Here is a 12,948-nt window from a genome sequence, read left to right on the forward strand (position 1 = left end):
CAAACAACCCTCCGTGTTTTCGTGACGTCAGAGAGCTGGCAAATGTAGTCCTCTGAGTTCACTCTTAAATTAATATTTAAAAGAAATAATGCCCCCAGCTCAACCAAATCCCCTTGATTCAATTTTAATTTACGTAAACAAGTTTTTTTTAAACATCATTTTGTGGCTTTTTGTGTGGTTTACAGTTAAATGTCATGTTTACAGATGAAGCGTGGACTACAAGTCCCAGACAACACCGGGCACTGTGTTTGAGAGAGGGGGAGAGGAGACTCCTGATGGGAATAACGTCTCTTTTTAGTGAGCCGGATCATTTGGCTCAGCTCACCAAAGAAGAGCCGGCTCTTTCGGCTCCCAAACGGCTCTTCATTTTACCACTTTTGCCTTTTATAATTCAGCCAAATTTAGCGTTGTTTTGACCTATAATTAGTATGTGTGCACATATATCACTTAAATTATTAAATTTAATTATGCTAAACCTTATCATTTCCAGAATATCATCATTTTACATACTGCTTTGTTTCTGACTGTCACTCATCTTGTCTGCTATTCACGCACCGCACTCCTCTCTCTTTCTTTCCTCCTCTCCCTCCTGCTCTGTACCTGTAGACCGCCAGCGCGCCGCCCCTTCCTGCTTGATGGTAAAATCTTTGTCTGTCATCACCCAATTGGTCGTATGAACGTCATTAACACAACATTCAGTCACAGTAAGTGCATGGAGTGCCCGTGGTAAGGAGAAGATCATCCTATCATTCTTGGTACGTGTCCAGAGCCTCTGTGCTTTCGACGCTTCCCATTCATTGTCTATGTAAGCAGCCGCGCAATGCATTCTGGTAGCGTGGCGTCGCGATTTGAGAAACGGAGCGTCACGACGCCCGCTCCTCATTTGCATAAAGTTGAGGGCTAGTCTACTTTATGCAAATCAAGTATACGGTATGTGTCCACCCCTGTGGACACATACCTTCAGTGCATGAAGTGCCCGTGGCGCGGAGAAGATCATCCTATCATTCTGCCTTGAATTAATTAAAGGGACTGTTTGTAAATTTTTAAGCGTATAAATGTACCGGGTCGGGACACATGCGCGCTCGCGTGTGGCCGTTGTCTCTGCTCCTCTGCCTGCTTGCCTTCACTCACACACCGCATGCATTCTCGCTGTCTCGCTCCGCCTCTAGACGTGAATGCGCGCTCACTACACACTGCAGAAGAGTTAGTTTAGCTCTGAGAATATCTATTGAATGTACAGTGGAAGTTTGTGCAGAAATAAATGCTGCAGCTCTTCCAGACCAACAGATGTCTTGTGAAGTGACGGGGCTCCGCAGAGAGAAATGTTATCAGCAGGGCTGAAGCAGTAAGAGAAACGTTATCGTGTCCGACCGGGTGCCGGTGTCCGACCGCGTGCAGGTGTCTCCCTGCGGGCGCGCTCGGGGACGATAACGTTTCTCTTCCTGCTTCAGCCAGCAGGAAAAGCCAACACTAGGTTCAACATTGATTCATGGAGAGACCTTCATCTTGTCAGCTAACATTACTGCCAAGCAGCTGAAATATAGAGTGATATTGTAGTTTTAGCTGACGTGTGTCGCCTCAATGTTTTGAGTGATGCTCTTTTATGTCTATTTAGAGCGAGCAAGCGCGAGCCCCACGCTGACTTTCGTTGACTTAACGGCCACAGGTGTCGCTGTAAAAAAACATTTCTGAAACTTACAAATAGTCCCTTTCAAGAAAAAAAACAAAAAACGGCTCTCGGTTGGGAGCCGGCTCTTATCGGTCACTTAAAAAGAGCCGGCTCTTTAAGCCGACTCGTTCGCAACGACACATCACTAGAGGAGACTCCTTTCAGCAACATTTCTTCTTCACTTCAGTCTTCAGTTAGGATCGATATCAACTCCACGTCTGACTAGTGTCGCTCCAGTGTTGTGTTTGCTCGCATTTCAGATCAATAGTTGTGTGTTTTCTTAACTCCTCCGGCTCTCGTAGTGAGTTATAAACTCTTCACACCTCGGTTAAACTCGTCTCTTCAGCTGGTCTGTTCAGGTAGAGCTAGTTTACATTAGCAGCAGCAGCTAGCAGTAGATTAACGTCTTATAACCGAGGCTGTCCTGCCAGGTTACATCAACTAAAGCTGGGAGGCGCTGCTCAGCCACAATGCTGAGGTCAGTTTATCAATTTTGTAAATAATTCATCTGATTTTGGAGACAAGTGAAGGGAACCTTTGTTTGACTTGTGCGCAGCCCGGCTGGTTTGGCCTGTTTTCATTGTCTCCGAACATCGAACATCGAACATCGAACAAAGTAGGTGTCTCAGTGTCAGTTAGTCAGGTTGTAAACAAACCCCCCCCCCAGTCAGCTGTCCACTCCTCCAGACAATAACAACTTCAGAAAGGCTCAGTGTTCAGTATGGCGCAACACCAACACTCTCATGTAGCCAGTTCACAGAAAGCTCTCATGCTGGAGATGAAGAGCCTTCAGGAGGAGCCTGTCGAGGGATTCAAGATCACACTGGTGGACGAGGCTGACATGTACAACTGGGAAGTGGCCATCTTCGGACCCCCAAACACTCATTATGAAGGGGGGTACTTTAAGGTAAGAGGACCACTTCATTGTCCAATCAAGGGTAGAAAATTATCTTTATTGGCACATCTTTGGCTTGTCATTAAAACATTAAAACATACACACCTAAAGTTTCTTAAAAACATAATCTACTTGACAAACAAAGTTTACTGCACTATTTGCATGACAGCACCATATGAAGTCAATGACACTCAAGTCTGTCAGTACAATATGCCATACGGTGTATTGTAGTGATAGATAGATAGATGTACTTTATCCCAAATTGGAAAATTATTGTGTAAATATACATATCAATAATAAAGATAAATATAATAGAATACTCAATATAAGAATATATTAAAATATACAATAATATACAGATAGATAGGTAGATAGATGTACTTTATTGATCCCAAATTGGAAAATGATGGTGTAAATATACATATCAACACTAGAGATAAATATCTATAGAATATCTAATGAATACACAATTAAAAAAATATATTAGAATATACTATAATATACAGATTGATGGATAGATGTACTTTATTGATCCCAGATTGGAAAATTATTATGTAAATATACACATCAACACTAGAGATAAATATCTATAGAATACTCAATATAAGAATATACTTTAATATACAGATAGAGGGGTAGATGGATATACTTTATTGATCCCAGATTGGAAAATTAGTGTGTAAATATACATATCAACACTAGAGATAAATATCTATAGAATACTCAACAAAGACAGTGGAGTACGGTTGAGACAAACTATAAAGCTGAGAGTTTTCCATTAGACAGGTGAAGTGTTGTTGAGAGTTATTGCTTTGGTCATGAACGATTTCCTATATCAGTCCTTGTGAAAGCGAAGCACATTCACTGCACAGCCACATGTAATGACCTCTTATGTGTCCCAGGCACGGATCAAGTTCCCTATAGACTACCCATACTCCCCACCGGCCTTCCGCTTCCTCACCAAGATGTGGCACCCCAACATCTACGAGGTGACGTATCACACCCTGATTATGATATTAAAATGTGGCGCCTTTTCACGCCTTTATCACCATATTTAATTTAACGTCTTTCAGTTGTTATACGATGCATCTAATAATTATTTCCTGTGTTTTTTAGAATGGAGATGTGTGTATTTCTATATTGCACCCTCCAGTGGACGACCCTCAGAGTGGAGAGCTGCCTTCAGAGAGGTGGAATCCCACCCAGAACGTCCGGTTAGTTCCTCGTTATCTCTCCTCATATACAGTATGTCTCTCCTCTCTGGGTGCCTCCCTTCTTTGTCTTCTCTCAACCTTTTCAATGATTGACCTGACTCATACCCTTAATCACATGACATTTGTCTTCTTTGTCAGAGCACCATCTCTTCCAAATCATGTATTAAGCAATAATTTATTAAGGGCGCTGCTAAAAATAGAAGCTGTACCTTAACTGAACCCACTTCTACTCTCTGAATAAGCCACAAACAAAATGAGACCAATCTTTTTTAAATAATGTTGTAATAAAAATACATTTAAACATCATGTTGTATTCTTAATATAGAGAAAATTATAGCGTGTGGAACAATAGGATATTGTCATTTTTTTATGTGACCAAAATTATCAAGGCTTTGTTTTGTTGTCTCTTTTAGAATGAACGTACAAATAAGTGCGAATTAAATGTATAATTTATAGTATCTATGGGAATGACAGCACTCATCATAGCACTACTTTGAGAGGGCACTGTAATGAAGTTTTAAGCAAATATAAATGTTTATTAATGTATTTGTCAACAACTATAACTCCTCCTGTGGGCGCCTATAAGTGGAGGCTGCTGTATAAGAGGATAATGAATGACAATATAGTGAAACGCAGTTGTAATAAAAGTTATAATTGTTGATGAATACTGTTCATTAATAAACATTTAAAAATGTCCCCATACCTTGCGTTATGTTTAACACTGTGACTTATCACTCACCTTTGCGTTCGCTTCCAGGACCATTCTGCTGAGTGTGATCTCACTGCTGAATGAACCCAACACCTTCTCTCCCGCCAACGTGGACGCCTCCGTCATGTACCGCAAATGGAGGGACAGCAAGGGCAAAGACCGGGAATATGTAGAGATCATCAGGTAAATGCTCGCACTTTATTATCGCCACTTACAAAACGTCTCTCACGAGAGTAGACCAAATCAGAAGAGCCTCATTGTCAAGTGTCAGTCATCATAAATTTTCTTTAATATCTCTCTCAGGAAACAGGTATTGGCCACCAAGGCGGAAGCTGAGCGCGACGGCGTGAAGGTGCCCACCACACTGGCCGAGTACTGCATCCGCACGCGTGCCCCGGCCCCCGACGAAGGCTCCGACCTCTTCTATGACTATTACTACGACGACGATGACGTAGATGGCGAGGACGGCGACTGCTGCTACGATGAAGACGACTCGGGCAACGAGGAGTCGTGACATGCCTTTAGACCACGATCTAGCTGACGTACGCTGCCCGTTTTCTCCGTCTGGGTTGCCAGAAATTCTTGGTCTACAAACCAAGAAAGATTTGAAGCTTCCCACTTCTAAACCGACGAAAAAGAGCCGTTATTTCCTGAGCCTCTGAGGTGAAAATCGATGCACCGTTGTGGAAGGGTCAGACCTGGTCAAATTTGCACCAGCACACAAAAATCACCAGTTTCTTCAGTTTTGCAGACATTATCATTCTAATTATCACCTAAAACCTTACTTACGTAATCCTATTGAGTTGTTCAGTCCCCTGTACAGTATATAGTATCGTGGGGTTAATACCACTTTTAACAACAGCAACATTTGCACTGGTGCAAACTATTCCAAACGTTGCTCAGCCTCTTTCTCATATCTTTATTTCCCTAATTGTAACTGGACGTTGCTCACCAGTAGTTGGTCTCAGCGACTGACAGAAGATCGAGAACTTCAAGCAGCCGGATTGCACTGAACATCAATCCATTGAATCAGATATTTCCAAGTTTCACAATCTTCGATATGACGGGGACGACACGGGACCGTGTTTTCAAAGTTCTCGTGCATGCCAGAACAACATCGGAAAGCTTTTTGTCCCTTTTTACCGATGGCTGTTTACCTACATCACGATCAGCTCGGCGAGAAGAAAGACTTGACTGAGATCCCAGAGAACTCTGTAATCTGGAGGTCCTGCTGGCAAACTGAGTCAGTGGGTGAAATCCTCGTGAACAGTTTTGGTAACAAGATCTTTTGCTGTGTTTTCTTCTGGTTACTGTTGGATGTGTTTCTGTGTCACTTTGAGTGTGGGGTTATGTTATTTGAAGTAGCTCAGATTTAAGAGACGTGTAGGGAAGTTTTTCAGCGTGGGGGGGGGCAGAACTAATTACTGATCATAATTGTATTTCTCCTCAGGTTTGCTCTCTGAGAGGCCTGATGGAGCCAAAGACGTAAAGCAGTGTAAAAGAACGCCCAAAACATTTTCTGACTGTTTGTTGTATTCTTGTCTTTGCAGGCTTCTGTTATTTTAGTCTCTTTCTTTCGTTAGACATTATGCCTGCAATATTTTGCTCGAGAATGATTCATGTGATGAGATTATTAGGTTTGATTGGCAAAAAAAAAAAAAGCTCCTGTAGGAAAAGTGTCTGTCAAAAGGTGTTGTTGCAGTATCAGTCAGGATTATCAAAGTTTTTCAGCCCCGGAAGCGAACGAGATCAAGGCCGCCATCATGTTATATTTTCATTTCTATTCTTTGTGTCAGTGGGGAGTATACAGGTTTTCATATAATTTTTAGAGTGCATGGGTCTCCTGTGTGTATTTTTGCATCAGCAATATTGATTGTTTAATTTACTCAAATTAAGACTTCATACTGAATTTCTCAGGATAATGAATTACATTTGACAAAATAATTAAGACAAGCAACTATTTTTCCTCTTTTAGGTGAGTTGGTTTACAGCTTCAACAGGAACCATAACTGATATGCACATGTAGCTGTATGGATGATCGCCTGTATTGTTTTATTCACCTGTGTTTGTTTTTTATTTTCGGCTATTTAAAACGGAAAAATAAAGATTTATTGGGAAAAAAAACTGCTTGGATTGTTTGAATTAATTGTTTGTTAAAATTAACTATCTAAAAAGTAACTTTAAAATATATATTTACATTTGATATTATTAAAACGGTATGCCTATTTTTAAAAATGGCTCACATAGATCTGTATGTGAGCTTTTCCTTGTCTTTAAGGATTGATTTCCCCCCACACAAACTCCCATGTTGTAGCATTACAATATTCCCTCTCTTTTATGGATGTAATTTTTATCTCTTAGACTTGAAAGATGAATTTACACATTCAGCTTTCTTCTTTGGCTGTGTTGCATATCTATACAGTATGGTGAAGACACTGTGCTGCATTCAGGACACACAGGAACATTGGGTATTTTCTTACAGCTCAAAGCAACAGCCCTCTGATTGAATACTTTTTTTGACGCTCTGAAGATGTCATGACCAAATTGTTGTAGATTTTGTTTTTTTTTGCTTAATATAAATGTCCACCATAAGCTCTGAAGCTTCACAGACTTAAAGAGAGTACAAGAGCTTAAAATGTTGCATGAGGAGTGGGGCAGCTCTGTTTACTTTTAGGAGCTCTATTACCTGGGCCGGGAAGACATCGGTCTGGGCCTTCCTGATAGGCATTTAATATACTTAGAAGGTGTAGGGGTTCTACTTTGGTAGGTTTTGGTTATTAGCAAATTAATTAATAAATAATAATATAATTATTAATATTAATAAAGATTATCAATAAACATTAATAATAAACGGGGCACCACCCTGGAATCAGGGACCAATGACCAAAACGTTAATATAGTCTCATTATATATGCTAAACTATCAATTTGGAATGTTGATTAATAATTAAATTAATAACTATAACCAAAATAGATAGTAAAGGTTGAAGGATATCGGAGTTCTTGACATAGCAGAGGTTGGCAGTATTCACTCTTGTGCAACATTAAAGAGACCAGCATGTATATTCCACAAACATTTATTTACAAGTTAATAAAGGTTCAAAACACAATATTAATCTAACTAAATAACTAAACTAAACAAACCAAACAAAGTGTGTGTGTGTGTGTGTGTGTGTGCGAGAGAGAGAGAGAGAGAGAGAGAGGGTGGGGGGGGGGGGACAAGATGGGTTCTTGTCTCAAAATGTCTGTATGGCTTACAAACAAGATGGCGGGCACTGTAAAACTACAAAGATGGCGGAATCAAAGATGGCGGAATCAAAGATGGCCATCAGCATGTCACCACATGACCTCTTTGTTCTTCTGAGAAGAAGGACAGAGAGGGGGGTGCTGTGGGGTTAAGATTATCTGAAGCTGTATGTTTATGTTTAACTAATTCACAGTTTCTGTATGTGATCTTAATGTGTGTTAGATATGCAGTGGGTTAGAAAAGATGGTTAGTTTGCATGCAAGACCTTGTCTATGTGAAGCATAAACTAAACACATCAGATGTGGCGAAGCCAGTTACCCAAAAATCAAATACAGATAAATCAACACAGTCAAACTCAATGAATAACATTAAACCAAATCAATACAAGTACTTTCTAGAAATCAAAGTTGGACAGTCTTGCTCAGCCCTGTGCGATTGCTAATGCTAAGGCCCAGTACGTTACCAATCCATGGAAGAACCGGTTTTGTGATTCCATGTGTTGAAGTTGTGGTTCCAAGTCAAAGATGTCGTCTTTGCTGTTAGTTTGGTGCTAACTTCTTTGCTTGATAGCTTGAAGTTAGCTGGTGGAAAGGGCAGAGCACTCGCGTCGTCTGCCGTTTGGTTCCTTGGTTGCAATGGCTGTTTCCTAACAGGCCATTGATCAGAACCAGAACTGTTTTGCAAGTTCTGGACTTGAGAGCCGTTCACCTCAACCAGGTCAGCCTGGGTTGAGGAGATGAAGAGCAGAGAGAGAGCAGCAGCTCACCTCTCACACGTCAGGAGAGATGAGCAGATGAGAAGAAAGAGTCGAAAGAAAGGACATTCCTCTGGTTTTGTTCTGTGTGATTTTCACACCTCTGGGTGAAATGTTACTGTAGCCAATGAGAGCATACCTCCATGATTCTGGGAGACAGTTCACTGTGTCTGCCACCAGAAATGGCAGGTCCCTACATCCCCCCTGTTGTGGTCTTACGGTGTGTGTCATCCTTGAAGAGCAAAACAGAAGGTTGAACAGTTCACAGATCCTTGGAAACAACCTGGAGGTTGTACAGTCCAATCCCTGGGGACAACTGAAAAGTTGTTAAATCCATGATTGAAAAAGTTCATTCAACAGTTCATTCCATTTTGTAACGTCTGGGCAGTTTATTAACCAATTGGGCATTGGTTAAGACTATCTATCCTGGCTAAGCAAGAACAGTCCCTAAGTTACAAATAAAACCAGATAAACAAAAACAATAGCATTGTATAAAATACCTAACTATGTTTCTCTGTTATTTATAAGGTTAGTGAAGAACAGGAATGTTAGAGGTGTTAAGTTGTTAAGGTGAGAGGCGGAGTGTCACCTAAAACAATGCGGACAGGTGTATGACTGGTTCTGTACAGTCATAATGTGGTGTCCTAAGCTAGTGTGTGCACTAGTGATCTCTAAACAAGATACTACTAAGGAGTTGGTCCAAGTGTACTTGTAAAGTTGGACAGTGGTGTCTGAGTTGAGTTTTTGCTGTTGCTAACAAACTCTAGTTTTCCCTAGTAAAAGAGGAAAGGAAAATTAAGGCACCGTTATCTAGCGTCAGTCTCACTGTTAGCTAGGTGTAGCTAATACCGTGGGAAGGTAGCTCTGGATCTCTCGTGCTGAACTCGTGGCTCAGGGCTGTAACGCTCCAGGTAGCCAGAGGCAGAGAGGCACTCAGAGTAGCTATCACTGTATGCTAGATTATGTCCATGTTCTGAACCTTGTTCAGAGTCTGAAATGTGGTCAGAGATGCTGTGGTCATCGTCAGACCGGTCACGCCAATTCTGGGACAGAATTTCAGCGTATGGCTTTCTAACACTTCTGTTGTGTGAATGCCTATCTCTATGCAAATGGGGGACATGGCGGTTACGCTCGGTGTCCCTATGCAACCTCTTCTGACCCCCCTTCGACCTGTTGTGAAGGTGGTCTTTTGAGGTGGCAGATCTGCTTGACACGTCAGTGTTTGAGCTGGTGGGCTCAGTTAATTTACCCCCCTTTTTGGAAATGACCAGAGTTTCCCAAGCTATCTGTGTCATCTTCCTTATCTCACACAGTGAGGGGTTACCCTCATGCGTCCTTAGTACCACGTGAGTACGTACGCAGGGATGCAGATTCTGCAGAAACAAGGACTTGAAGAAGGAGTTTTCTTCTAAGCCTGGCGCATTCTTACCTTGGAAGTATGCATGCCTTAAACGTTTGTAGTAATCTCTAGGATTCTCACTACGTGAATGTTTAATCTGAAGGGCTGCACACATCGCTGAGGTCTCGTCAGCTGTGGAAGAGAATTCTTCTATCAGTGCATGGTGAAGCTCACAATAGTCATTTCTGACACTGGGAGGTTGTGACTGTATAAACTTGTGCACAGCTTTAGAGCTGGTTTTCCACACAAGTTTAACTTTCTCCCTTTGGGTGGCGTGTGTTAAGTCAATTAGATTGTGATCTAATTCCTTAAAATAGTCATCAATGTGTTGATCACAGTTGCCTGGATCAAAACATTCAATGTCCTTAGCTATGAATTCCAGCACTTCATGGCGTGGACCCTGTGGGGTCCTTTCTGCTGAAGGCAAGACTAAATTAGCATTACAATGCACTGGTGCATCACATGCTAATGTTCTCTCTGGCTGAGAGGCAGAGGCTGGACAGCTGTCATCACCCTTGTGACAGAGTGGGAAGCAGGCTGAACTTTTGGAGGGAGGAGCACAGAGGAAGGTGTCATTTCTCTGTGGCTGAGAAGAACATGAGGCAGGATATCTTCTTGAAGATAAACTACATGTGTCTTCACTGTCAGTTTCAGAACAATAAGTAGTCAGGTAGCTGTTCACTCTTTCTCTCAGTGGAGGTTGAGGATCTGACTTCATTCCCAAAGATTTTAAGTCGGTTGGAAATCTTTCACTTCTGAGTGGAGAGGGAGTTAACCTCTCATCGAGTGAGGAGAGCAAATCTGAGTAACCAGAATCACAGTGACTGACAGACTGTGGTGGGGAAAGACATTCTAGTCTAAGCCCTAACAATTTTTCTTTATATTGAAAAAGAGCTAACTCTGCTGAATGCAGGTCTTCTAAGTAACGCATGGCTTTCTTATCAGCTGTCTGAACTTCATGGAGGAGACTAGCACTTTGTGTTCTTAGGCTATCTACCTCTTTTTCCAGGGCTACTTTACTCTGAATGGCAAGACTGGTTTGCCTGTGAAAAATCAGAAGTAAGCATTTTAACAATGAGTCTTTGGATGCAGTCTGCGCATCAAACCTGTCTGTGAGGAGCGATTCCATTTCTTTCCTGCACTCACTGAAACTCAACCTGCTGATGAGTTCAGGGCAGCCAGGGTTTAGGCTCTGTGCTAGGGAAGAAATAAAAAGCTCTACACAGGGGTTATCCATTGTTAAACCTGGAATGGAGGGTGAACTAAACAGGATGTCTAGTAGAAAACAAAACAATGTTGTTGGCTATGGTGTTGCGCTGGCAGACACCTTGTGGTGTAGTTTGGGAGGTACACTAGCAAAACAACAATACACTGGCCTACGCTATGGGGGGTAGCTCCCTGTGGAGTAGCTCCTGTGGAGGAGGGGACCAACTAGTGACTCTAGTGGGCATCAACAAAAGGCCAGTAAAGTAAACAAAGGTTTATAAAAGAAGCTTGCTTACACACAACATGCACTAACTGAGATGCAGGGCAGTAACAGTTGTGATGATGTTTCTTAAAGGTGACTCAAGCTGGAACATGTGGAAGTAACAGCTAGGTGCAAACTTATATCACAGGGCTGGTAGCACACTGTGGCTCTTATCTTAACTCAGGCTGTGGAATGCTTGGCAGTTACACAGCAGGGTACAAGCTCTCTATGTTACACAGGGCCGGTGGCACGCTGTGTCATTAAAGGAACACTTAGATTAACGGCAAAATATGACAACTAGACCAGATTGCATTGAATACGTGGTATTCAAATGCTGAACCAAAATTCTTTCAAGGTCTACAGCGTAGGTCAACTTGAATTAGCAGCAAAAGCAAATTATTAAAATTAACACCTTAAAGGCTTAAAGTGTTAATACTCAAAATCTCTCAAATAACAATTCTAACCACAATATACTTGTTTAAAAGTACAGCTGGACTTCTACTCCTGTGGAAGACTAGTGGTGTAGAATGTAAACACTTTTGGTTTGTTTAGAAGTGGAATATGAAATTTTTGTTTTTGACCAAAAATTATGCTGAAAATTAATATTGCACAATTATGAACATTTGCCAACAAGAATAATATGCCTCACACGGGGCACCACTATGTAGGGGTTCTACTTTGGTAGGTTTTGGTTATTAGCAAATTAATTAATAAATAATAATATAATTATTAATATTAATAAAGATTATCAATAAACATTAATAATAAACGGGGCACCACCCTGGAATCAGGGACCAATGACCAAAACGTTAATATAGTCTCATTATATATGCTAAACTATCAATTTGGAATGTTGATTAATAATTAAATTAATAACTATAACCAAAATAGATAGTAAAGGTTGAAGGATATCGGAGTTCTTGACATAGCAGAGGTTGGCAGTATTCACTCTTGTGCAACATTAAAGAGACCAGCATGTATATTCCACAAACATTTATTTACAAGTTAATAAAGGTTCAAAACACAATATTAATCTAACTAAATAACTAAACTAAACAAACCAAACAAAGTGTGTGTGTGTGTGTGTGTGTGCGAGAGAGAGAGAGAGAGAGGGGGGGGGGAACAAGATGGGTTCTTGTCTCAAAATGTCTGTATGGCTTACAAACAAGATGGCGGGCACTGTAAAACTACAAAGATGGCGGAATCAAAGATGGCGGAATCAAAGATGGCCATCAGCATGTCACCACATGACCTCTTTGTTCTTCTGAGAAGAAGGACAGAGAGGGGGGTGCTGTGGGGTTAAGATTATCTGAAGCTGTATGTTTATGTTTAACTAATTCACAGTTTCTGTATGTGATCTTAATGTGTGTTAGATATGCAGTGGGTTAGAAAAGATGGTTAGTTTGCATGCAAGACCTTGTCTATGTGAAGCATAAACTAAACACATCAGATGTGGCGAAGCCAGTTACCCAAAAATCAAATACAGATAAATCAACACAGTCAAACTCAATGAATAACATTAAACCAAATCAATACAAGTACTTTCTAGAAATCAAAGTTGGACAGTCTTGCTCAGCCCTGTGCGATTGCTAAT

At 41.1% G+C, this 12,948-nt stretch overlaps 1 protein-coding gene across 2 annotated transcripts; it reads left to right on the plus strand.

Annotated features, from left to right (window-relative positions):
• Nucleotides 1-1,808: 1,808 nt before the first annotated feature.
• Nucleotides 1,809-6,611, plus strand: cdc34b (cell division cycle 34 homolog (S. cerevisiae) b). 2 transcript variants are annotated; one of them, XM_074650989.1, is made up of 6 exons: nucleotides 2,160-2,285; nucleotides 2,419-2,576; nucleotides 3,467-3,553; nucleotides 3,681-3,778; nucleotides 4,536-4,670; nucleotides 4,791-6,611. In XM_074650989.1, exons 2-6 carry the CDS (start codon nucleotides 2,439-2,441, stop codon nucleotides 4,999-5,001), a joined length of 669 nt encoding a protein of 222 aa, XP_074507090.1. In that variant the 5' UTR covers nucleotides 2,160-2,285; nucleotides 2,419-2,438; the 3' UTR covers nucleotides 5,002-6,611. The 2 variants fall into 2 exon arrangements, with proteins under 2 accessions (XP_074507089.1, XP_074507090.1); XM_074650988.1 differs by having other exon boundaries at nucleotides 1,809-2,576.
• Nucleotides 6,612-12,948: the final 6,337 nt, after the last annotated feature.

Source organism: Sebastes fasciatus, chromosome 11, assembly GCF_043250625.1.
Source record: "Sebastes fasciatus isolate fSebFas1 chromosome 11, fSebFas1.pri, whole genome shotgun sequence".
Classification (NCBI taxonomy): domain Eukaryota; kingdom Metazoa; phylum Chordata; class Actinopteri; order Perciformes; family Sebastidae; genus Sebastes; species Sebastes fasciatus.

Bases quoted from the DNA above. Each gene is read 5' to 3' on its own strand.
- cdc34b (XM_074650988.1), top strand. From the start codon at position 2,391: ATGGCGCAACACCAACACTCTCATGTAGCCAGTTCACAGAAAGCTCTC. The intron at 2,577-3,466 runs GTAAGAGGACCA...TATGTGTCCCAG, and splicing joins ATGAAGGGGGGTACTTTAAG to GCACGGATCAAGTTCCCTAT. The intron at 3,554-3,680 runs GTGACGTATCAC...TGTGTTTTTTAG, and splicing joins GGCACCCCAACATCTACGAG to AATGGAGATGTGTGTATTTC.